The 26,932-nt window shown below is 45.0% G+C and overlaps 1 protein-coding gene across 1 annotated transcript in view; it reads right to left on the bottom strand.

Moving 5' to 3' along the window:
* Window positions 1-250: 250 nt before the first annotated feature.
* Window positions 251-26,932, bottom strand: part of ADSS1 (adenylosuccinate synthase 1) — a 94,341-nt gene continuing 67,659 nt past the window's right edge. The window contains exons 8-13 of the mRNA XM_068254233.1: window positions 26,462-26,588; window positions 23,691-23,845; window positions 21,842-21,966; window positions 12,453-12,550; window positions 11,598-11,747; window positions 251-3,222 (exon numbers count right to left, since the gene is read on the bottom strand). Of these exons, the coding sequence (XP_068110334.1) occupies window positions 3,170-3,222; window positions 11,598-11,747; window positions 12,453-12,550; window positions 21,842-21,966; window positions 23,691-23,845; window positions 26,462-26,588 (708 nt within the window). The 3' untranslated portion in view covers window positions 251-3,169. The remainder of the gene's footprint in view (window positions 3,223-11,597; window positions 11,748-12,452; window positions 12,551-21,841; window positions 21,967-23,690; window positions 23,846-26,461; window positions 26,589-26,932) is intronic.

The raw sequence follows: 26,932 nt of genomic DNA, 5'->3' as shown, positions 1-26,932 counted from the left end.
GTCCCGGCAATATGAAAGGAAGGGAGGGGTTCCTCCAATAAATGTAAAATATTTTATATTTATCATCATGCAGCTGAAAAAGGGCTGCTATTTATTATCATAATTTAGAAAATACATTTTATTTCTGAAATCTTGTATTTTTAATTTGGGTCCACTTTAAAGGACCCCACCCCCAGTCTGTGTTCCTCCATCTAATCATGTGTATGTCAGATCCTACTCCCCTTCCTCAAGAACACGGGCAACATCTGGGTAGCAGAAAGATAACTTTTATTTTAACTTGAAAAGCTTTAGAATATCTCATGCTGGCAGACACAGGAGATCACATTAGACACATCTGTATAGTAAAGCAGGCACAATTCCAAGGCTGAAGCTATCAATACAATTTCTTCTCCGATGTATAAATTATGTATCTTCTTACAGCTTCAACATAACATACAAACATGAATTGAAAATACATGGTATGAACTAGTCTTTAAATGCAGAACTCCGGGCACCATTTAAAAAAAATAAACAAACATACAAAAACTGTGTGTAAGTGAGAGGCCCTACTCTACTAGAAGGCCACCAGGCATCTTCATACTACTGTAATAAAAAGAATAGTACTTTCAAGCTTCCTGTGCAGAAACCCCTGCGCTCAGATTGGACAGTCAACTAGGTTTCAACCCAACCCATTTAAAGTAGGATTATACTCCCAAAACTAAAAATGACAGTGACTACTTTTAGTTACATAAAAGAACATTTGAAAACATTCCCACACATTCCCTGTGAGTAAAATGGTTTATCTTCACTGCAGAGAGCAGGAGAAGACTGCTCAATCTCTTGTGATTAGCAAATGTAATAATTGCTGTCTGTCTCTCCCCCCCCCCCCCCTTTTCTGCTGAACATCGCTTTGGCAACAGCTGAGTCACTTCAGCAGAAAAGGAGGGGGCAGAGTGAAGACACATGCCTCAGAGAGCTTCAGCCAGCAATGATTACAATTGCTGATGACCGGAGAGAAGCACGTTTCTCTTGCTCTCTGCAGTGAAGATGTATACGTTTTTACACACAGGGAATGTGTGCGAATGTTTTAAAATGTTCTGTTATGGAATTAAGAGCAGTTACTGAAATTTTAGCTTTGGGATTATCCCACTCGACAGATTTGTACACATGCTAAAGAACTCTTGGATGAGACCTCACAGAAGGATTGTCTCATTCTGAGAGATCTCAGACGAGAATCTAGGTGGTGTACAGCTGCTCCATGATGCAGTTTAAGCTAATAAACAAGCAATGAATGAATGAGCGCTGTTTTTTCGGTTTCTGCATCCCAGTACACCACTTGATTGTGAGCAGTCTGCCTTCCCTTCTCCCCTCTCTATAGAACAGCACACGCTGCTTGCCCATGGCCGAACAGTGTGTCTGTACAGTGCAGGAGCCCCGAAATATCACCCTAATGATTGAAGGAGAATTATTAAGGATGATGTTGTGTATATGGAGCTTTAGAGTACTGAATAAGCTCTGCTGTGTGAGAATCCCACCCTCACCATTGCATCTTTCTGAACAGGAAGAAACAGCCCATGTTTGCTGCATTTATGTCTGAGGTAACATTTGCTGCATTTCATATATGAGGGGTAATATAGAACCATCAAACAGCTTGGACATATTCCCCTACAGGGTTCCTATCAGAGTGCTGTTTAGGCAAGCACATGTATGCAGCATCAGACGATCCCCGACAGTGCCTGATACCAGGGACTTTGCTGTAGTACAATTTTAGCTTGTTTTGGAAATTCATAGCTAAAGAAAGAAACCTACTTTTCAACACCATTAAAAAAAATGCAACTTGGCTTCCCTCATAGGCCCTAGATTACCAAGGTTCTTCTGGGTTAGAAATCACATAAGACAGACAGAAGGCACTTATATAAACACCAAATGTACACCAGAGATTTACAGTACAGCGCATGTTTTCACACGATCTGAATCCCAGAAGAACTTTGATAACTTGAACCCCTTGTGTCCAGTTGAGAAGTATTGTATCTGCTGCCTGATCTCATTACATATATTCAGTGCTTGTGACGTTGTTCTATAATATCACAGGCAGTAACGCATGAAAAAAAATTAAAACGTTACAATTGCCAGCAGAATCAGAACCACTTTCAGTGAAAAAGACAGAGTCATGTTAGGCTATCTCCTAATGCTGCCAGGATCAGTAGGTCTCAGGTTAATAACCCACTCGCTTACTTATAATTTAATACACAAGTAAAGCTCCTCCCCTTCAGCAAAACCGCCATGGTGAGTTTTTCTAAAGTCGGCTTCAGCCCTGACCAACGCAACCTGCGTTGCTGCGGCCCACTCGGCGACTGCCGAGCTGGGGGTGGGGGTGGCTAGAGCTATAGAAGAGACTTCAGAAAAAATGGCCGCAGCTGTCTTGTTAATGGAAGGGATGGTTTCACTTGTCATGAATTATTGGTGAACAGGTGAGTTATTAACCCTGGAGCCCAGCAATCCTGGCAGCATTGAGGCAAAGCCTTTCATGACAGGTACTCCTAACTATAGTGACTATGGAGTCATTCTAGCCATCAAATAAAGTTTATAAAAGAAAGAAAATCAAACAAAAAAAACCAAAACAAGTAAATGTATGGAGGTAAAGCTTCACTGTAAGAGCAGAGATTCAACTTGTAACAAATGCCTTCATGCAATTTGATCTCTTAACAGTATTTGTGTATATTTTGGTTTCAAAAAACGTGGTTGAGCACTGCCCAATGCTACAAGCGCACCAACGTGGCTAAAAATCTTATTCAGAAATCCGGAGTGCTGCCTAGAGTTCCGCCTTAAAGATCTGTCTGCTAGTACCATGCTGAATGGTTGGATCTCACTTTCGTTTAAGATTACTGGTATATCAAAAATTAACAATTGTACATAATGGAGCAAAGAATCCATCCAGATTTACACAAAGCAATTAAAATATAATTCTGCATATGTAAGTTTATTTACAGCATTAAAGCAAAACCACTTTATTTCAAAAAGCAGGTTTTATTAAGATAATGGTTAGGTGGCCACATATTTGTACCCGGTTGGGGGAACCATTCACACACAGCAGGTCCAGAACATATCGCAGTGTACACTAGTAGCTACGGTCACCGGCAATGGTGGTGGCTTTGCGGCAGAATCCGTGGCGAAGAAAAGTGATGGAGGTTTAGAAGAGTTCGATCATAGATTCTCGAGATTTTCCCACACCGACCCATTTCACTGCAAAAGGAAAAAAAGGCACATCAATAGCCACATCCTGCACAAATCTGAAGGACTTCTGCTTAAAAAAATAAATAAATTGCAGTTTTTATTGCCCACTTATGTTAAGGAATAAGACCAAAGCTGATTCGCCACAACAGCGCGGCAGAACAAGGTTTTATCCCCCCCCAAATTCCGAAGGCAAAATTCCACGACTTTCCAGGTCGTGGATTTTGCTGCCCGGGGGAGGCAGAGCTTTGCACTGTAGCTCTGCCTCCAGTGCAGTCAATCTCTGCCTCTCCCCGCCCCCCTCAGTCTTCTTTCACTGAGAGGAGCGGGTAGAGGCGGCGATCGGTAGATTGACTGGAGGCAGAGCTACAGCGCAAAGCTCTGCCTCCTCCAGGAAGCGCAGGGTGAATTTTGCCCCGGGGATTTCGGGGGGATAAAACCTCATTCTGCCACGCTGTTGATGTAGCTTCAGCGTAACCGGTAGGAACCAGGCCACCCCAGCCTGCATATACTGCCTATAGGTAAGCTCCTTGCCGTTATTGCACCTATGCCCTCTTATACCTACAGCGCATCACTTTGTTACTCATTCTCTGAATAGGGATTATCTTGTCTTTACACGTGGTTTCTATGTTTCTTATACTTTATCTTTGGTTGATACAGATTGAACAGGTGACTATTTTTGATGTTGGATTCTTTCTTCTTCCAGGTTTTTTGTATCCATGTTTATGCATTTTGTCTCATGTTGAGACCTCGTTTTGATCCTGTACTAGCACGTTATCTCATGAATTACACTAATTTTCAACTGAATTGCCTATTCTCAATACAGTGGAGGAAATAATTATTTGACCCCTCACTGATTTTGTAAGTTTGTCCAATGACAAAGAAATGAAGTCTCAGAACAGTATCATTTCAATGGTAGGTTTATTTTAACAGTGGCAGATAGCACATCAAAAGGAAAATCGAAAAAATAACCTTAAAGGACTTACGAGGCCAACTACGTAAAAAAAGTTAATTACCTGCCTCTAAGTTTCACGCACGGAGGACGCCGTCCGCGCCCTCCGTGCAGCGCCGCCGGGTCCCCCGCTCATTATCCCCCCCCCCCCCCGGGCCGGCTCCCGACCCCACGGCCCGGGTCGGGCTCTCCTTCCCCTCCAAAGATGGCCGCTTCCTCTGGCCGCGGCTGCGCAGTCTGCCTGGCCGCGTATGCGGCTGCGCAGCTCTAGGGCCAACCCCTCCATTCCACGCTACGTAGCGTGGAACGGAGCCAGGTTCGCGGCCAGGCGGACTGCGCAGCCGCGGTCAGAGGAAGCGGCCATCTTTGGAGGGGAAGGAGAGCCCGGGCCGTGGGGTCGGGAACCGGCCCGGGGGGGGGGGGGGATAATGAGCGGGGGACCCGGCGGCGCTGCACGGAGGGCGCGGACGGCGTCCTCCATGCCTGAAACTTAGAGGCAGGTAATTAACTTTTTTCACGTAGTTGGCCTCGTAAGTCCTTTAAAGAGACTCTGTAACATTAAAAAGATCCCCTGGGGGGTACTCACCTCGGGTGGGGGAAGCCTCCGGATCCTAATAAGGCTTCCCACGCCGTCCTCTGTCCCACGGGGGTCTCGCCGCAGCCCTCCGAACAGCCGGCGACTGTGCCGACTGTCAGTTCAATATTTACCTTTGCTGGCTCCAGCGGGGGCGCTGTGGCGGCTTTCAGGCCCGAACTACACGGAAATACCCGATCTCATTCGGGTCCGCTCTACTGCGCAGGCGCAGGAAACTTGCGCCTGTGCAGGAAACTTGCGCCTGCGCAGTAGAGCAGATACGACGGCGATCGGGTATTTCCATGGAGTTCGGAGCCAACAGCCGTCAGAGCGCCTGCGCAGGAGCCAGGAAGGTAAATATTGACGTTACCGCTGCACGGACTCCACGGAGGGCTGCAGCGAGACCCCTGACGGGTGGAGGACGGCGTGGGAAGGAGGACGGCGTGGGAAGCCTCATTAGGATCCGGAGGCTTCCCCTACCCGAGGTGAGTACCCCCCAGGGGATCTTTTCATGTTACAGATCCTCTTTAAATAAAAGATAGCAACTGATTTGCATTTCATTGAGTGAAATACGTTTTTGAACCCTCTAACAATAAAAGACTTAATACTTAGTGGAAAAACCCTTGTTTGCAAGCACAGAGGTCAAACGTTTCTTGTAATTGATGACCAAGTTTGCACACATTTTAGGAGGAATGTTGGTCCACTCCTCTTTGCAGATCATCTCTAAATGCCTAAGGTTTCGAGGCTGTCTCTGTGCAACTCTGAGCTTGAGCTCCCTCCATAGGTTTTCTATTGGATTAAGGTCCGGAGACTGACTAGGCCACTCCATGACCTTAATGTGCTTCTTCTTGAGCCACTCCTTTCTTGCCCTAGCTGTATGTTTTGGGTCATTGTCGTGCTGGAACACCCATCCACGACCCATTTTCAGTTTCCTGGCAGAGGGAAGGAGGTTGTCGTTCAGGATTTCACGATACATGGCTGTCCATTTTCCCGTTAATGCGATTAAGTAGTCCTGTGCCCTTAGCAGAAAAACACCCCCAAAGCAAAATGTTTCCACCCCCATGCTTGACGGTGGGGACGGTGTTTTGGGGGTCATAGGCAGCATTTTTCTTCCTCCAAACACAGCGAGTTGAGTTAATGCCAAAGAGCTCTATTTTGGTCTCATCAGACCACAGCACCTTCTCCCAGTCACTCACAGAATCATTCAGGTATTCATTGGCAAACTTCAGACGGGCCTGCACATGTGCCTTCTTGAGCAGGGGGACCTTGCGAGCCCTGCAGGATTTTAATCCATTGCGGTGTAATGTGTTTCCAATGGTTTTCTTGGTGACTGTGGTCCCTGCTAATTTGAGGTCATTCACTAACTCCTCCCGTGTAGTTCTAGGATGCTTTTTCACCTTTCTCAGAACCATTGACACCCCACAAGGTGAGATCTTGCGTGGAGCCCCAGAGCGAGGTCGATTGATGGTCATTTTGTGCTCCTTCCATTTTCGAACAATCGCACCAACAGTTGTCACCTTCTCTCCCAGCTTCTTGCTAATGGTTTTGTAGCCCATTCCAGCCTTGTGCAGGTCTACAATTTTGTCTCTGACATCCTTGGACAGCTCTTTGGTCTTTCCCATGTTGGAGAGTTTGGAGTCTGCTTGATTGATTGATTCTGTGGACAGGTGTCTTTTATACAGGTGACTAGTTAAGACAGGTGTCCTTAATGAGGGTGACTAATTGAGTAGAAGTGTCTAACCACTCTGTGGGAGCCAGAACTCTTAGGCCACATACAGACATCAGACCATAGTCTTTGTAAAATGAAAGATCACAGACCAATCTTACCACCCTTCCTGTAGTATAAGAGCCATACTCTACACAGTCTTTTCTATGGAGCTGAACTCCACATCAGACAAAAATCTTTGCAAGATGCTGCACACACAGATGCTGTACAGACACAAAAGATCAGTATCTGCAAAAGATCTGTTCCTGCCAAAAATCCATTCCTGCAAATTGCAATGATAGTCTATGAGATCTGCAGATCATCATACACACATGATTTAACTGACATTCATCTGCAGATATGCAGATCTGAAAATCCATCCTGGTGGATCTGCATATCTGCAGATGAATGTCAGTTAAATCATGTGTGTATGATGATCTGCAGATCTCATAGACTATCATTGCAATTTGCAGGATTGGATTTTTGGCAGGAACAGATCTTTTGCAGATACTGATCTTTTGTGTCTGTACAGCATCTGTGTGTGCAGCATCTTGCAAAGATTTCTGTCTGATGGGGAGTTCAGCTCCATAGAAAATACTGTGTAGAGTATGGCTCTTATACTACAGGAAGGGTGGTAAGATTGGTCTGTGATCTTTCATTTTCCAAAGACTATGGTCTGATGTCTGTATGTGGCCTTAATGGTTGGTAGGGGTTCAAAAACTTATTTCACTCAATGAAATGCAAATCAGTTGCTATCTTTTATTTAAGGTTATTTTTTCGATTTTCCTTTTGATGTGCTATCTGCCACTGTTAAAATAAACCTACCATTGAAATGATACTGTTCTGAGACTTTTCATGTCTTTGTCATTGGACAAACTTACAAAATCAGTGAGGGGTCAAATAATTATTTCCTCCACTGTATATTAAGCACTAGCACTTTAATATTGGCTCTATTTTTATGCTGTATTCATTTAGAGTGATACTATTTTTTCTATGTTTATATTAATAATTGAATACATGTTTGAATAGCAGTCCTTTGACCCAATGTCTCACCATATACTATGTATTACTAATTGATCTAGGGTGAGACATTCTTAGCCAGGGCCGATGCACTGTTGCTCTGAAAAACGGCCATAGGGCCAATTACTATTCATTTTGGACAGGGTGGTCATTTTTGTGTATTAATGACTTTAATATTATTGGTAAATAAAGATATATTCTACGAAAAGGATGCAGTGTTGATCTTCTATTGGTATACTATATTTATAGTGTGAGGAACTACTTTTTCTTGTTTAGTACATAATTGTTATACTGGATCGTAGACCCTAGTCTCCTCTCATAATTAGTGATATCATCATAAGTCCTCAGTTAAGGAGTAACTTTCCTGGTTATCAAGATGGGAAATGTCTGGGGCTCAAGTTTAAAATTATTATTGCGCTGTTGCGGCGAATCAGCTATGGTCTTATTGCTTAACATAAGTGGGCAATAACAACCAAAGTGGTTTTGGCTTCAGACTCTTTAAATTGAACCTTAAAGAGACTCCGTAACAAAAATTGCATCCTGTTTTTTATCATCCTACAAGTTCCAAAAGCTATTCTAATGTGTTCTGGCTTACTGCAGCACTTTGTACTATCACAGTCTCTGTAATAAATCAACTTATCTCTCTCTTGTCAGACTTGTCAGCCTGTGTCTGGAAGGCTGCCAAGTTCTTCAGTGTTGTGGTTCTGGTATGAACTCCCCCTTCCAGGCCCCTCTATGCACACTGCCTGTGTGTTATTTAGATTAGAGCAGCTTCTCTCTTCTCTCTTATCTTTTACAAGCTGGATAAATCGTCCTCTGAGCTGGCTGGGCTTTCACATACTGAAGAATTACAGACAAGGGCAAAGCTGTTTGCAGGAAGAAACAAGCAGCCTGAAACTTCAGTGCATGAGAACAGGGGGAAAGAAACACACAAATGATCTCTTGAGATTCAAAAGGAAGGCTGTATACAGCCTGCTTGTGTATGGATGTATTTTCTATGTGTGAACATACTGTACATCAACCTACTTCCTGTTTTGGTGGCCATTTTGTTTGTTTATAAACAAACTTTTTAAAACTGTTTTTAACCACTTTTAATGCGGCGAGGAGCGGCAAAATTGTGTCAGAGGGTAATAGGAGATGTCCCCTAACGCACTGGTATGTTTACTTTTGTGCGATTTTAACAATACAGATTCTCTTTAAAGTGTACCTGAGACGAGTACGCTTAAAGGACTTCCAAGGCAAAATAGCTACTATTTTTTACTCAATTTAATGGAAAGGGGCACACCACAGGCTTGAACTTGCGTTTCCTTGCACTGTCAGCATTCATTACATGTTTTGGGCTCCGCCCTTCATCAGGTGTAACGTCCTACTCCCCCCACCAATTATTTGACATCCTGTGCTTAAACTCCTCCCCTACAGCAATCTTAATCTACCAGTGAATAGCATTTTCCTGCAACACAAATGCATAATATAGGTGAAAATAATTTGTTTTCAACTAAAGCTGGAAGCTGTACCTGAGAATGCATTATTGTGTACTTTGAATATACAAAGCTTATTTACTTCAATACCACACCAGGGGGGCATGATGGCTGTACAAAGTAGACTGTTGGAAACTGATCTACCCAACAGGGAACTTCTACTACTTTGAATTTGGCGATTTTTATTTTATACAGAAACACGGCACAAGCATGGGGAACCTGGCAGCCCCATCTTTTGTGGATATATTTCTTAATAAGTTGGAGGATGCTAGGTTTCTGAATAATGTGGAATTCAGCGGACTTCTTTCAGCTCCCTGAAGTCCATCAACTCCCTCGCCATCCTCTCAGCTCCCTCTTGTGTTGACGTTGTGAGCCCTGTAAATCTGGTGACTCAACAGTCACGGGCCACTGCGCATACGTGGTGAGGCGGTGCGCACATCCGATTGCATTCTGAGCAATACACAAAGAATGTGACTGCGCTTGTACAGAACTCCCCCGGATAGAGAGCAATTAGGTGGTGTGCAGAGAAATACAGAGGCGCTGGTAGGATAAAAGTCACTAAAAGGTTAAAAATGTTCGGGCTGCGGTGGTGGACCAGCCAACCCCAAACAGACATGTACTGTCGGATAAAAGTATTACACAATTTATTCATATACTCCCAAGAACAGTTGCAACGCGTTTCGCAGGCAAGGTCCCGCTTCCTCAGACAATAAATAACAGTAGTGATACACTGGAAAATGACAGAGATAAACAACAACAATCAGATCCCCGTCTGTGGTGTGCACGATCTGGAGCGCACATGCGCAGTGACCTGTGACCCAGCTAGTTTGCGGGCTTCACAACGGGTACCTGACTGGCTTTAAGGGACCAGACAAACTACAGGGGGCTGAATGAAGCCCCAGGTAAGTATAAATCCTTGAGCTTGTAATGTGTCAGGTTTCCTTTAAAGTGAACTGAGCATCATTTTTAACACCCAGGGCAGCTCTATAGCAAATTAAAAATGCATTCTAAAAATGTGGTTTATTGTAAAAAAAAGGAGGTAAATTGAAAGTTTTTTTTTTTTTTTTTTTATATCTAAGGGTTAAAATAGCCACTTTGTCCGTCCGTAAAGAACCTGCGGTCGCTGAGCGGGTGATTGTGGAACACATAAGAAATCACCTCAGACTTAACTGACCACAAACAAACCCCTGTTGTACTTCAAACAGAAAACATCAGTATAGCTGGCCATACACTGGCCCGATTTGCCGCCGTTTCGACAGCTGATTCGATCACTGGGATCGAATCTGCTGCCAATCGTTCGCGCTACACGCCGAATTTCCATTTCGTCCGATCCAGTCGATCGCTCCGTGCGGAAAATTACCGTCGATCGCCCGCGGGTAGGGAGCACGTCGCTAGCGGCGTTCGATTGCCCGACGACCGACGCAATAGAGCAACAATACATTACCTGCTCCGCCGGCGCGACTACCCCCGGTCACCGCTGCTCCGTGTCCGCGCTGGTCTCCGGCATGCTTCAGTTCCTCCTGCCCGGCAGGAAGTTTAAACAGTAGAGGGCGCTCTACTGTTTAAACTTCCTGCCGGGCAGGAAGAAGCAAAGCCTGCCGGACCTGGAGACCAGAGCGCAGACAGAGCAGCGGTGACTGGGAGGGCTCGCGCTGGCGGAGCAGGTAATGTATGCGGGGGGGGGGGGGGGGGGGGGGGTTTGGGGGAGTTAAGCGGCAGCAGCAGCACCACCACCACAACAGATTGTGAACGGTTTCAGGCTGAAATCGGTTCACAATCTGTTTGCAGTAAAGGTAGCCATACGATCCCTCTCTGATCAGATTCGATCAGAGAGGGATCTATCTGTTGGTCGAATCTGATGGCAAATTGACCAGTGTATGGCTACCTTTACAGTTGAAGAATTTCACACCTAGCCTGGACAATGCTAGTTGTAAAACAGCAGGGGTTGAGCTTCTGAACAATGGCAGCCCTTGCAGCTATTTAAAGCCAGGAGCTGCTTAGTTCACTTTAAATTGTACCAGAGAAAAAATTAAAGTTTTATACATACCTGGGGCTTTCTCCAGCCCCATCCGCACGGATCGCTCCCACGCCGCAGTCCTCAGCCTTCTTTGTCTTCTGTACTGGGTTTCGTAAGTTTGGCCAGTCGCGGCCAGTCTGAGCAAGCGCAGTGCGGTCCCTACGGCGAATAGTACTGCGCCTGTGCTGGATGCTCCCAAGGTTGTGGGCGCGTTCGTACAGAAGACACCAACCGATCGGGGAGTGGTGAACCTTAGAGGCTGTCAGCAGGACCCTGGAGAAGACCCGAGCTGCGGTGAGGGACACAAATGACTTCTAGGGGCTGGAAAAAGCCTTAGGTAAGTAAGACTACATTTCTTTAGTCATCACTTTTATCCTTTAAGCAGAAGGGAAGCACTGCCGCAGCTCTGGTATGTGCCATAGTGCTTCTGGCACTGCAAATACTGCAGTTGGCAGTGCGCTCTTTTCTCTTCACCCCTCCTCTGACTGGTTCAGTGGTACCTGACACACCTGGGCTGCTCCAAAAGCTACTTCCTGCCCTCCTGTGGCACAATCTCCAAGAAGCTTTTGCCAATAAGATTGGACTCATTGCAGTTGGTAATAAAGGCTGACCAGGCAACTCAGTATTAATAGATCTCTCACCAGGCACTCCAATTTGATTCTCAACGAATCTGACGTAGTTCTGAGCTTCGGCAGGAAGCTCCTCCCATTTTCTGGCACTTGTGGTATCGCTTTTCCAGCCAGGCATGACCTCGTATTCTACTTCTACCTGCTGTAAAATTTCTTGATTTGCTGTAAAAAAAAAAAAATACAAGACTTCAGTTAATGCCTTACACCACAGGCGTCAAACTCAAAGCAAATATGCTGAATATGTCCCACCTCCCCATTTTATTGATTGACGCGTATGCCCGCCCACTATCCACTATAGCCGGATACAGAATGCCACAGGGCCTGAAAAAAACAGGTTTTATAACAGAGGCTCTATTATATCAGGGTTTACTATAAAAGGCATACTCCCATATACTTATAATAGTGCTTGGCCAGGACCTGGACATTTAGTTTACTATACCCTAATATTTACTATCATGAGCTTCTACTGTAGTGGTCCTTTAAATCAGTGGCCCAAAGTAGCCATAAAAGGATAAGCGAGGCGAGAAATTAAATCTCTACTTACCTGGGGCTTCTTCCATTGGCGTGACGCGGTCCTTAGGCACTGCACTGCTGATCCCATTCACTACAGTGAACAAGTCAACGCTGTGATTCCCAATAAATGAATGCAGCAGTGAGATAGCGCATCACACTGCTGCGCAGCACATATGATGGGAACAGCAGAAGTACTGTCTATGCCCTTCTGCCGTCACACACTATATGCACTACCGCAATGCGCACAGCAACACGTATGGTGGGAACGAGGCCTTACTGCACGGTGCCTAGGAATAATGTAGAACGCGCGCACAATTTTTTTTCCTTAACAAAATAAATCTGAAATACACCAACCTGGGAAGTACGGGATTCTCTTCCCATTCAGTTTGTACGCCACACCGACTTTAATCTCATCCAGAGTGTCTAGGATGTCCAGTTTTGTGAGAGCCAATCTATAAAGAGATCAAGTAAGAAAATTTCACCCCTGCATCAGCATAGAGAGAGAGGATGTGTGTAAACATCGGTCAGGAGAGATTCACATGTATGACAGCAGCCAATGGCAAAGACCACATACCAGTTTGTGTGCTATTGCCGGTGCTGGAACCCTGGCAGGCATATCAAGAAATTGTGAAGAAGGTTCCGCACACAGGCCCTTTTCAGGGACTATGCAATTCTATTGTCCCATCACACACAACATCTGATAGTTTCTGGGCCAATCCAGTCCCCTTTGTAAAGACATAAGGTAGACAAAAAGCATAACGTGCTTTGTCTGCCCTATGCCTTGACAAAGGGAACTGCAGTGGCCCTGAAATGATCGTTGGCGAGAATTGTCAGATGCATGATAGCAGCACAAGCCAAACTAACTATATTACATTGCAGTGTCCGTGGGGACACAAGTAAATGTAAGGTTGACCAACTCTTTTTGCTGGTGTTCCATCTGCAGATTAACCTCCCCATCGTTCAATTGCTGCTGGATTTCTGTGCAAAAAGCCGTTAAATGACTTGTTATGACATTTTTGCCTGTAACTTACACATTTTGACTAGAATAAAAGCTTCAAACAAAAAATTATGTAAAAAAAAAAAAGTTTAATTTCCCCACTCTTCAGCTTTTTGGCAGAAAACGTGCAGTCTTTCGCATTCGTTTTTTCACATTTTCGCATGCAGGTTTCCAGAGCTTGTGAAAATGTTCATATACTGTATATTCTGGCGTATAAGACTACTTTTAAAATCTTCTGAAAAGTCAGGGGTCGTCTTCTGGGTAGAGTATCTTAGATGCCGGGTGATATGCCCTATCCTGTTACCGCCTCTCAGATCTCGCTGCTGAGGACTGTAGTGAAGCGGCGCAGAGAACATGTGCAAGATCTGAGAGGCAGTGAGGGAGGTAAATAGGATACAGGGGGGGGGGGGGGGGCGGGGGGCAGAAGGGTGAAAGAGGCGTGTTTTATAGGCACAGCACATTCTATTCTTTCATACTGCTCTGATAAACAGGTAGACAAGAAGAGCTGACCAATCCAACCAGTCAATCGCCTATATACGGTTATATACTGGGTACCACATACAGTACAGCACCAATATCTGTTCATACACAGCACCAGTATGATATTTTGTTAATCTTTCTTTGATGTGTGTTGCAAGAGGGGGTAGTCTTATACGGTGAGCAGGGCCGTATTTACTATAAGGTACTGTAGGCACGTGCCTACAGGTGCCGGATGATAGAAAGGCGGCTCATTCCCCTTTCCGAATGCCTCCCTCCCATCTTCCCTGTGAAGAGTCCTGTTGAGAGCGTAAATGAGAGGTTACTCACTCTGCTCTAGGCATGCCACTAACAAGATCTCCCTTCAGTCAGGGGCACCTCTAGCTATCCTATATTGAGGGTACCTCTGGCTACCTAATACTAAGGGGCACCTGTAGCTACCTTTGACCGGCAAGGAAAGTAAAGGAGAATGACAGCCGGGCTAGTCAGCACACTTGTGGTACGGTTCAGTGAGTGTTTGTAGGTCCATGGAGGGCAAAGTCTAAGGTGCTAGGACATCTGTACCAAACTCTATATTTTAACTGGAAAAGTTGGGAGGGGGGGGGGTCTTATACCGCCAGAATATACAGTAAACATGAATTTAATGCAAAAAATAAAAATAACCCTGCCTTAGAACTGCTGGACTAGTCTAACTCGCCCATACAGAGCTCAGCCATTTTTCCCTGGATGAGTCAGGCTCTTACACACCGCCTGGGAGGGTAACTGCTTCCGTATCAGCCTATTTGAAATCCATGCCCTGTTTGGGACCGGTTATCTCTGTCAGGGTGTAGATTTTAATTAGTGTGCCACATGGACCTGCTGTTACAACCCACTCGCTCTGCCGTTACGATCACATTGCCTCACAGTGATCACAGGGCCAGCAGCCAATGAAATGGACTCCTGACTGGCTCACAGAGCTCAGCTGTCAGAGATGGCAGATTGAGTGGGCTTCAGCGACGGGAGAGCAGCGCGAACGGTGAGAGTGGCAGGCCCATGCAGTGTGATGTGGGGGAGCCCAATTTTTTTGTACCAGCAGTCTCTGGCCTCTTAAAGAGACTCAGAGATGAGTTATAAGGCAGGTTTTTTTTTTTTTTTGCTTACCTGGGGCTTCCTTCAGCCCCATAAAGCACAGATGCATCCCTCGCCGTCCTCCTGCTCCCGTTCAGCCGCGGTGAGCCCCAGTAACAGGCTCAGTCGAAGGCAGTCTGTGTCTTGTCTGCATGTGCAGTAGACCCGGACTGACATCACTGCGCCTGTTACTGGGGCTCACCGCAGCTGAACGTGAGATGGAGGCTGGAGGAAGCCCCAGGTAAGCAAAAAAGCGGCCTTATGACTGATCTTTGAGTCTCTTTAAGAGGCCAGAGAATGCTGGTACTGAAGTGGTAAATCAATGACACAACCCACAAGGCTTAGCAACAATAGGGAGATCTGGAACTGGAAGGGGCGGGACCCAGTTGGTTGACAAAGGATACGTTGAAATAGGTACATTTCTTCAAGTAATCAATATCCCTTAAACGGCTCTACGTTTTCACATGGAGACTTCACCACAGATAACCTCAGACTGAGTTGTTTCTACCCGCGTTTGGATTGCACAGGTTTGTGACAGATGTACTTTGGAGAAGGTCAAACTGAAATACAGCAACTACATTTATTATGTTTTAGGTTGGTCTGAAACTTAAGAAACCAGCACAACCTACTCTGCATCTGCCTCAATCCGAAGATACCAGTTCCCCTTTGTTTTGCGATAGACTTTAAGCAGAACGCACCACATGTCTGCAGCCACACGGAGACGAGAAGTCAAACGGCACAAACATTGCTTTCCTTTGCTCTAATAAATGGCTTGATTTCTTATCTGTTGTGTTATTAGCAGGGCTGTGGAGTCGGAGTCGTGGAGTCGGGCAATTTTGGGTGCCTGGAGTCGGAGTCGGGAAAAAATGCACCGACTCCGACTCCTAATGAATTTGTAACTGTAATTAAAATAGAAAATATGATAAAATGTTCTATTTCTCAGATAATAGTCATTAAAAATAATGTATATATACAGTATATATACAGTAATAGCTGTGCTTAGTCCACAGAAATGAAATAAACCAATCAAAATTAGTTACTTGTGCTGCTTCAATAAAGCAGTCCCCGTATTTTTAAGGTCAGATATACATATCTGATTGTGACTGTATATATGATGTGTACACAGGAATCTCTTATATATACTAAATAACATCTCTGCTGTAAGAATAAAGCCTGATGTGTAGCTGTGTCACTAATAGAGATGGTCAACGAGATGGAAATAATTCTGCATTGATGCTGATTTATGCAAATGTATGCACTCCCTTTGCTGATGAAATCAAATAATTTGATATGTTGTTAAAATTTGGTTTGGTGACTACAAATTAAAGGGTAACTGAGACGGATGAAAAGTAAAGTTTTATACATAACTGGGGCTTATTCCAGCCCCCTTCAGGCTAATCAGTCCCTCGCTGTCCTCCACCACCCGGATCTTCTGCTATGAGTCCTGGTAATTCAGCCAGTCAGCGCTGTCCGGCCGCATGCCGCTCCCACAGCCAGGAACACTCTGCACCTGCGCAATAGTGCTGCACAGGTGTAGTATGCTCCTGGCGGCGGAGTGTGTGCATGCGCACTACGCCCGACTGGCTCAAGTACCTGGACTCATAGCAGAAGATCCAGGTGGTGGAGGAGGACAACGAGGGACTGATTATCCTGAAGGTGGCTGGAGGAAGCCCCAAGTATGTATAAAACTTTAATTCCATCTGTCTCAGGTTTACTTTGTTACACAGTAGTACTATACTCTACATATGCACTCCCCACAGAGCTGCAGGGAATCCACTGAGAATGCTGTGCAAATTGAACACAGAGGTGTTGTCTGTTTACAATCTCTTCATTCCCCTGCAGAGTACCTGCACATCATTCTTACATGTACCCACACTTACATTGCCTAGGGCGTGATAGATGTTCTTTGTTCCGGTTTGTACCTTTTACAAGTACTCTTACCAAGGACTAGTTTTAGTCTAAAGGGAATAAATATAGTAGTCTACATATACTTCTCACTTCAGTTGTCTTGTAAAATTCCTAAGCGTTGACAGTTAAGAGACGATTTTCATGTTACATACTTTTAATCAACAAAATTGTAATATGCAAATTAGAGGAGTCGGAGTCGAGGAGTCGGAGTCGGTGGAATCCTAAACTGAGGAGTCGGAGTCGGTGGATTTTTGGACCGACTCCACAGCCCTGGTTATTAGAACTGTTGTACTTAAGATGTAAATAAACCCAAATAATAATTACTGTATAATGTGGCTCATCTGTTGCAATCATTTGCAGAACATGCTTCCAGAATTAAAGAGGAATATTTAATTTCTCTATTAGGCCCCGTTCACACTTGCGGTTCTCTGCCAAACGGACCGGATGACCTGACCAGATCCGGATCGGAACCGTACGGTTCTGATCCGGATCCGGTCAGTTTGCATCAGGTGTTCATCAGGATGCGATCCGGATCCGTTTGGCAAAAGATAGTAGAAAAGGAATAAAAATGTTGGGGTCTGGGAGGTCAGCAGAAGGTGGACCTGTGGAATCAGGCCCTCCGCTGTTTAGCACTCACCTCCGACATACTGCCAACATCTCCAGCACGTTTAAAATCACTGCTGCTCCACTCCAAAATGCTTGCCCATGTGTCCCCATCCAAAATCGCCGCTTCAATACGCATAGGAAGTGGGGTAGAACACCTGGATTTTTAGCCAGTGTGTTGTGCGCTCTCCGGTTCTCATTGGTTTGTATTGGCCGGATGGTGCAGTCCGGCTCCGCTCCGGATACGGCTGCCGGAGGAGCCGGACCAAAAAATAGCGCATGTTGGGTCTTATGCCAGAGTCCGGATCCGGTCCGGACGAAACGGACGCATGTGAACGGACGCATAGGCTTTCATTGCTATGCCGTGCGTCCGTTCCGTCCGTTCTGCATGCGGTCCGGCTCGGTGATTCCGGACGGCGACCGCTAATGTGAACCGGGCCTTATGCAGCCACAGATCTAATGTGCAATCACAAGTGGCGGCTAAAGAATGATCACGTGTGTATTTTATTTCTTCTTTCTACTTCTGTTAGTGGGTGCAAACTGGACATGGATAATGGGAGCAGTTAGGGCTCTTTTCCACTATGAAGCGCAATCACATTTAACCCTTGCAAGTGCTCCAGGCCAATTTATTTGAGCACCTTTTAAAAAAAAATATTTCTTATTTGTTACATTTCCTTTTCTTCTAATTAGTACTGCCGTAATGTATTTATGGCCACTTGTCACTAGGGGGCAGTGTGAGACAATAACGGAGGACTTCTGCTTTCAGTTTCTGTATTTTCTGCTAGTAAAGACAGATTAAAGCATTCCAGGAATTTACAGCACAAGTTCTGCTGACTGAGGTAAAAAGAAGTGCACTTATCTTAAACTAAAAAAACCGTAACTACTGAAGCTGCTAATGAAATAAGACTAATTTCCACTAATGAGATTGAGCTACTATACTCCGTGTAGGAGCTCAATTGCATCCAAAATGCAGCAGGACAATTGCACTGGAGGAAAAAAAATCGAAATGCAATCAGATTGCACTAATGAGGGGGGGGGGGGGAAATCGCTGCAGTTTCAATACGCTTTACTGTACACTGCGTTTTGCGATCTTTTAGCAATCGGTATCAGATCATATAAAACAGAGTAGTAGAAAAGGGCCCTTACACTGCAGTTTTTCATCAGCAGCATGGAGATACTATGCAGAATTCAACAAGTCTCTCCAAGTTTAAGAACACCTGAACTACGAGAAAATTGGAGGCTGCATTCTTTTTTTTTTTTTTTTTTTTTTTTTAAGCAATGCACATTGCCTGGCAGTCCTGCTGATCCCCAGACTTTTAGTCATAGACCCTGAACAAGCATGCTGCTCAGATGTGTGACCTAATTGTCACATGCTTGTTTCAGGTGTGTGATTCAGACACTACTGATGCATGAAAGGTCAGCAGGACAGCTAGGCAACTGACATTGTTCAAAAGGAAATAAATATAACAGGCTCCTTATCCCTCATTTACAGTGTGCTTTAAAGAGACTAACAAAAATGTCATCCTTTTTTCTACTATCCTACAAGTTCCTAAAACTATTCTAATGTGCTCTGGCTTAGTGCAGCACTTTCTACTATCACCGTCTCTGTAATAAATCAACTTATCTTTCCCCTGTCGGATTTGTCACCCTGTGTCTGCAAGGCTGCCAACTCTTCAATGTTGTTGATCTGTTATGCATGCCCTCCCCCCCCCCTCCCCTCGAGGCCCCCTCTATGCATACTCCCGTGTTTGTCGTTTACTTTAGGCAGCCTCTCTGCTCTCTTGTCAGTGAGAGCCTTTTACAAGCTGTATAAATAGTCCTCTGTTAGGCTGTGAAAGGAGCTGAGGATACTGAGGAATTACAGACACAGCTGTCTGCAGGAAGAAACAAGCAGCCTGTCACTCTTCAGTGGATGATAGCAGCAGGGGGGCGGAAGGTAAACACACAAATGATCTCTTGAGATTCGAAAGGAATGCTGTATACAGCCTGCTTGTGTATGGATGTATTTTCTATGTGTGGACATACTGTACACCAACCTACTTTTGGTTTTGGTGGCCATTTTGTTTGTTTATAAACAAACTTAAGAACTGTTTTTGACTACTTTTAATGCGGCGGGGTACAGCGAAAACTGTGACAGAGGGTAATAGGAGATGTCCCCTAACGCACTGGTATGTTTACTTTTGTGCGTTTTTAACAATACAGATTCTTTTTAACCTTTTGGGGGCCACGGACGTTGAATCAACGCCCAGAAGGTGGTGCTACCGTTCTGACCGGACGTTGATTCAACGTCCGCGCTAACAAACCGTCCCGACGCAATCATGCGCACCGGAGAGGTGAGATTAAGCGGTCATATGACAGCTGGCATCTCCGAGTGATCAGCAGCCATCGTGTATGGCTGCTGATCACTACAATCGCCGTCGGATCGTAGTGATCACTTGACAGCTGCAGCGGTACGGGGAAAAAGAAGAGGATCCACTCACCTCCGTGCTGTTCCCCTCTGCTCTGGCCGGCATCTCTGCTCTGTCTGACATCAGCGCCGGGTCCCGGCTTGATGACGTCATCAAGCCGCGACCCGGACCTGAGTGTCATTTGGAGCGGAGATGCCAGCTGGAGAAGAGGTGGCTACTGCGGCTTGTCGCTGGAGTCTGGAAGGTGAGTGATGGCTGCCAACTACAGGGGGGACACCTGCTTCCATGGGGACACCATGCCCAGCCAGCCACAGACGGGATCCGGCCGCCTGACCCCCCAAACGCAACCCCCCTCCCCCCATGCAAATTGCCCTGGTCCTTAAGGGGGGGTTAGGCGGCCGGTCCTGAAGTGGATAAAGAGGAGCTGTCAGCCCTACTATCTCAGAAAAAACAACACATATATAAGCAGATAAATACTTGCTCTACTTACATAACATACGTATTGCACTGTCCACGTTTTGATTTTAGTGATTTTTCTACAGAAGAAAAAAAAAAAAAAAAAAAAAAAAAAAGAGAAAATCCTTAGCATTTCCCATGTTAAGCATGGCTATTTTGAAGCCAATCCTGATGTCATTTCCTGCCCTACCCTCCTCTGCTTGATTTGCCCGCCCTTTACTATAGAAAGTGCATTGTCTAAGCATGAGAAATATTGGCCAGAGAGGAACAGAGGTGTGGGAGGGGAAAACAGGAGGGAAAGAGGCTTTAGCCAATCAGGCTGCTTTCGATAAGTCTGAGGGGAAATAGAGAAGCAAAAAAGGACAACCCAGCATGCTCTGCAACTTCCTTTTTGTGTACCAAATAAGAGTCAGGTAAACTGGGGAATGATCATTTATCAACAAGAAAAGTAACAGTGATTTTAACTTTTTGATTGCCTGGTTAGCATCCTTATTACTTGTTTACCAGATAAAAAATAATTTATTTTTTTTATTTTATGCCCGGCAGTTACACTTAGGGAATTAGCAGCAAACCCTACACAACCACCAACCCCATTCTCTCCATCTATGCCCATTTCAGGCGATTTTAGTTTGCATCTGTCCTCTAGCTGCTAGAATAAATGGAACTTCTCCCTGAAGCTGCATCGGCACCACACCCATTCCCTACATCCCTGACTGACTGCTTATGAAAATACAGGAAGAGCAGAGAGCATTAAGGGCCTTTCATGGGGTTACATTTCAATTCATTAGCAAGTGCAAGGCATCATGGGAGGACACCTCTTGGGGTGATGCTATGAAAAGTGGGAGTGACTTGAACATATAATTCTAAACAATGCACACATATCTAGAGCAAGGGTAGGGACAAAAAGGGAGGTCAAGATATTATTATTATTTAGTATTTATATAGCGCTGACATCTTCCACAGCGCTGTACAGAGTATATTGTCTTGTTACTTAACTGTCCCTCAGAGAGGCTCACAATCTAGTCCCTACCATAGTCATATGTCTATGTATGTATCATGTAGTGTATGTATCATAGTCTAAAGCCAATTTAGGGGGAAGGTAATTAACTTATCTGTATGTTTTTGGGATGTGGGAGGAAACTAGAGTGCCTGGAGGAAACCCATTCAAACACAGGGCAAAAAAACGCAATACATCTTCAAAAATGTTTTTTTTTGTTTGCAAATTTATCACACTTTCAATGATGTGTTATGAAAAGAAGCAATAAAGAGAGCGTGAATGGCATCAACACTGTGCTGTACTTACCAGGCTACCGGTCCACTACATACAAATACGCAGTGTCTCCTCTTGCGAGCTGTTCGGGGAAACGCCACCTGTGTAGTGGTTTGCTATCCAGATCACACTTTAGTATGAATCTGGACCACATGCTGCAGATTTCTGCAACACACAGCCAAATACCTTAGCCATGCAAGGCAGGGCAGGTGATTTGGGATCTGGATATGCAGCAAAACAGGAGCCGTGGCCAAATCAGACATGGCCGTGGCCCCCAGTGGAAATATGCCGTAATTGAAATCAAAGGGTCCTTTCACAGTCAGAACTGCTCTGCATTGTCGTCATTACCGAGAAGGTGCAGCCAATCCGAGATTCCGCTCACACTCCTGCACTATAAACGAAGACTGGGATTGGCTGATACAGCAAAGGCAGCTTACTCCCGCCTACTATTTTCATATCTTAAAGCAATTTACTCTTCAGGTTTTGCCCAACAACAAGGCATTAAAGGCAGACTTACGCAGTAAAGCCATTGATCATGTGGGCATATTTTAAAATGACCAGGTCCAGCCAACCGCATCTCCTCTTCCTGCCTGTGGTCACTCCCCATTCGTGGCCCGTGGACTGAAGATGACTGCCTATATCCTGCAAACAATAAAGTACACACCATTCAGGCATGAGCATAGTATTCATGTTAAATGTACCAAAGGTGGCGATTTTCCGACAGGTCTTATTCTTTTAGGTTCTGGCTGCCCCACCAAACCCCATTGGCTGTTACTAATGACATCTGAGCAGTGCAGACCAGAGAGGAGAAATGCCTTAAAATCACGTCATGTGAGGCATCAGTTTCTTCCAAAGAAATGGAAAACTTGCTAACACTGGGTGCCATAGATCAGGGTTTCTTGTGTACATGTAATTTAAGATAATGAGAACCTTAAACAAAAACAAACCTATGGAGATAAAAGCCTCTGTGTCTTATAGAACCTACCCGCTCCTCTCACGTTCTCCGCGTCCCAGCATCTGCTCCCTGTTAGCAGTCTCCGACCGATCAGTCGAATACTGTTCTCTGCCGCCCCAGGAGGCTTTGGAAGTCTTCGGGAACCCAAGCGTGCCCACGCTTGCGCGGTACAAAGCCCCCCCCCCCCCCCCCCCCCCGAGTGCTCCTGAAGACTTCCAAAGCCGCCCACGACGGGGAATTAAAAGCGGAACTGTAGATATTTTTAAACACAGTTTCACTTACCTGGGGCTTCTGCAAGCCCCCAGCAGCCGTCCTATCCCGCGCCGGTCCTCCATGAGTCTCCGTTCTCCCACCGCCGCTGCGTACCTCGACTTGTAAGTAGAAGCCAGCGCAGCCCTGCCAAGCGCATCTTTTCTTTGCGTTCCCCTCTGCAATAAAGGGAAACGCAAATAAAGGATGCGCGTGGCCACAGCCGTGCATAGTGGCCCGGCAGCGAAAACCGAGAGTAGCTGGCGGCGGGAGAATGGAGGCTTGTAGAGGACCGGCGCGGGACAGGACGGCTGCTGGGGGCTTGCAGAAGCCCTAGGTAAATGAAACCGTGTGTTGCAAAAGTATTTACAGGTCCGCTTTAAAACAAGTTGACATCGTTGGAACACGGGTCAGAGCATGCTGCTTAGTAGAGAGCCAATTACCAGTGTTTATACAGGGATTGCGGATTAATCCTTTGTAATAATGGATGAGGATTAAAATTGCACCTGAACTCAAAACTTCCTCTCTGCTCTAAAAAGATAAGCAACAGCACAATAACCTTTACAGAAAAACATTTCCTTGAACATCTTCTAGAGCTCCTCTAGAAATCCTGCAGTATAGTTACTTACTAGTTTGCTGGGAGCACACAGAGGGTTAAACTCCTGTATTTACATATTAGCTCTCAACATAGCAGACAGCTGGGAACTCAAATTACACTAGCTCATTACTTTCTTACGAAGGGAGAATTAGCTAGGCTGTGCACTATAAACACACACGGGGTAGATTTCTCCATAGTCCCATTCTCTCCTGTGCAAGAGTTCATGTCCGCTTTAAAGACTAGTGTGTGTACTGCAGCTTGCAGGCAGTGCTCATGAAAGCCAGCATGCTCTGCAAGCTAAGTAACATAGCGGGCCCCTTATCAAATACGTATAGAACAAAAGTGTACTGAGTAGCCAGGATACTTGCTCTCCCCTAAACTGTGCCAGATCTCTAAAAATTCAAGTCTTGCCACACAGAGGCCCATAAAAAGTAAGAAAAAAATAAAATAAAAAAATTATTATATATATATTATATATATATATATATATATATATATATATATATATATATATATATATATATATATATATATATCAAAGAGGAATTCATGAACCATACTCACGTTTATTTGCTCTGTAGGGAAGGCCCCAACACCTACTCTAGTGCTGTAAGCTTTCACCACTCCATAGACTTCTCCAACATTCTGGGGAGGAATTCCGAGTCCTGTACAGACACCCCCCACCGTGCAGTTTGAAGACGTCACGTAGGGATAAGTTCCTGCCGATAAAAGGGATAATCAGGGTATTGCCACTAGCAAAATAAAACCTACAAGTTGAAAGCTTTTTGTATAGGTAAACCTCTTCTAGGCATCATGTGAAGTGTCCCGCGAATTCCTCCAAAAATCTGTAATTAGCTAAAAATGATTACCGTATATTGTCGAATACATCACATTTTTTTATGGACTCAAGTATAAGTCTACCCAGCAAACTTAAAGTGGACCCAAATTAAAAATACAAGATTTCAGAAATAAAATCTATTTTCTAACTTGTAATAATAAATAGTAGCATTCCCCAGTTTCTGTGGCTCTTATTTGGTACATCTGCTGCACAAAGGAAGTTGCAGGGTATGCTGTGTTGTCCTTTTTTGCTGCTCTACTTTTCCCTCAGACTTAACTAATGCAGCCCGATTGGCTGATGCCTCTTTCCCTCCTGTTTTCCCCTCCCACGTCTCTGTTCCTCTCTGATTGGCCAATATTTCTCATGCTAAGACAATGCACTTTCTACTGCAGAGCTGGGTGGGAGTGCCTGAAGACTGGGAGGAGGGCGGGCAATGCATACACAATCAGGCAGAGGATTGTAAGGGAGAAAAGGACATCAGGATTGGCTTCAAAAACAGACACAGTTAAGATGGAGAATCCTAAGAAGGTTTCTCTCTTTTTTTTTTTTCTTTTTACTATGAAAAATCAGTAAACTCAAAACGTGGACGGTGCAATACATATGTTATGTAGGTAGAGCAAGTATTTATCTACTTCTATGTGTTTTTTTCTGAGATAGTATCGCTGACAGCTCCTCTTTAAACAACATAGGGCGAATCCAAGAAGAGAAGTAGATGCCACCTCCTCCTGCGTCAGTGCCCTTGCCTGAAGATGGGCATGCCATTGTTAACATCACACATTCAATGGCAATTTAAAAAATAAATAAATAAAAGTCCTGCATGATTTATTGTTATACACTGGATGTAATATTTTGACATCTTCAAGCAAAAAAAACCACTGCTGCCCTTGTGTGAAGGTGACCACATCCTTTGCAAATAGCAATATGGCCAAGTGAAATACACAGGCATATCAGGTGAGCACCCAGTACTTCAAAAAGTTCACCTCTGCATATGAACCTCAGACTGCATGGAGCAAAGAGACCTTGTATATAGAGGGCGAACATCCAGCGCTGGACACTTGAGCGCAGCAGCGCAGGAGACTTGGGCGCAGCCGGCGCCACCATAGGCAGTAATAGGAACTACGGCTATCGCAGGCACAGGGAGCAACTTCAGCGCCGTCACAAGACGGAGATGAAGTTGCTTTTAAAACAATTCGGCTTCCAGCAATTGCTGGAAGCCGAATTATTTCATTCCCCCACTACCCATGTCGGCCTGGAGGGGGAATAGTAATTAACACGGCCCGGACTTGTGCAGCAGCAGGATCAGCCATATACTGGCTGTGTCCTGCTCCCAAGTCTCCGGCGCCGTTCTCTCGTACGCTATAGAGAGGTTATGACACATGCGGAACTCTTAATAGCGGACCTGAACTCAGAACTTCCTCTCTGCTCTAAAATATGCAAGCAACAGTATAATTAACCTTTAAAGAAAAACATTTTTGTTACAGATTACAGAACTTCTGCAATAAATCTGCAGTGTGTCCACTTCCTGTTTTCATGGAAGCAGTCAAAGTGTTTACATCCTGCGTTTACATATTAGCCGTGCCTGCCAAATTTCAGGGCTAACACAGCTGTATGATTACTTGAAGAATTGGGGAAAATAGACAGGCTCTTCTCTCTAAAAAATACACAGGGTGTACTTCTCTCGGTTTTCCTTGCGTTCTGTGAGTTCAGGTCCACTTTAAAGCAAACCTATGAGTTCCACATGTGTAGAATTTAGATCAGTCTTTCTCAACCAGGGTTCCTTGAATATTCTGCAGGGGTTCCTTGGCATTTCCCCCCATCATGGGAGGGAGCGTATAAAAGAGCAAATTATAATAGGGGGTACTGAAAAAATAAGCACTAAATTGGGATCAAAATAATAATGAGCACATTAATAAAAAGCACTAGGATAAGGAGACAGTATAATGAGTGGCACTATAATAGGGGGTAGTGAAATAAACAGCCTCACCTACTTCTAAAGACCATGCCTCCTGCAAAATAAATACAGGGGTTCCTCGAGATCCAAAAATTGTTTGCAAGGGTTCCTCCAGGGTAAAAAGGTTGAGAAAGGCTGATTTAGATACTTACCTACATAGACTGAAGCATCCGGATCTTCCAGAGGCTTCTCACGTTGTCCTCCCAACCACCGATTGGGAGTTCATAGATGCACTCCTATAGGCGACTGAGTGCAGCCGCAATGCTCAGGATGGCTTGCGCCTGCCCTGTAGCGAGTAGCCACCACTGAGACTGGACAGAAAAATCCAAGCCACTGTCCGTCTGCACAGTGTGGCTGAGCTCCATTGACAAGCCCTTGTCAACGGGCTTCGGTGGGTCTCAGCAATGGAGTGGTAAGGTGTAGGGGCACGTCAGGAAAAGCCAGAGGTTTCCATCTACCCAGGTACATACCCAGTTTGGGCACTTTTCCCCCTTCAGATACACTTAAATAAACAAAAACCCACCAAGGCATTATTTGCCAACTAACCAAAGTCAATGTCCAGTAATGCGGCGTTGGCTCCCTCTACTAAAATCTTTTTAGGCGGGCCATGGAGAGCTTTGTACATGAAGTATACGCCATCTTTCACCATGGGCCGGATTTTTTCAGCGTACATCTGCAACAGAAAAGAGTGTAACTAATCCTCAAATACATCGATCATATTGCCAAATACAGGAACATGTGTGAGGGAGCAGGCTGGTGCTGTACTTTATTTTCTGGTTGAACGCGATGGACGTATGCCTTTTTTCAACCTAAGTAAATATGTAACTATTTTTATAATAATTTTTTCTGGACTATACATTAACCTGCAAGTGTCAGGATCCATGATTTTTGTGGACATTACGCTGCGCAGCCATAGTTCAGATCTATGTGCACACAATAATATATGAATAATAGTCAGTGGGTAGCGAGGGGGAGCGGGATATCTGGGTTCGGGGAACGAGGGTGGTGGGGTGAGGG

The sequence above is a fragment of the Hyperolius riggenbachi genome, chromosome 9 (genome assembly GCF_040937935.1).
Source record: "Hyperolius riggenbachi isolate aHypRig1 chromosome 9, aHypRig1.pri, whole genome shotgun sequence".
Lineage (NCBI taxonomy): Eukaryota > Metazoa > Chordata > Amphibia > Anura > Hyperoliidae > Hyperolius > Hyperolius riggenbachi.
This window is presented reverse-complemented; position numbering and strand designations above follow the sequence as displayed.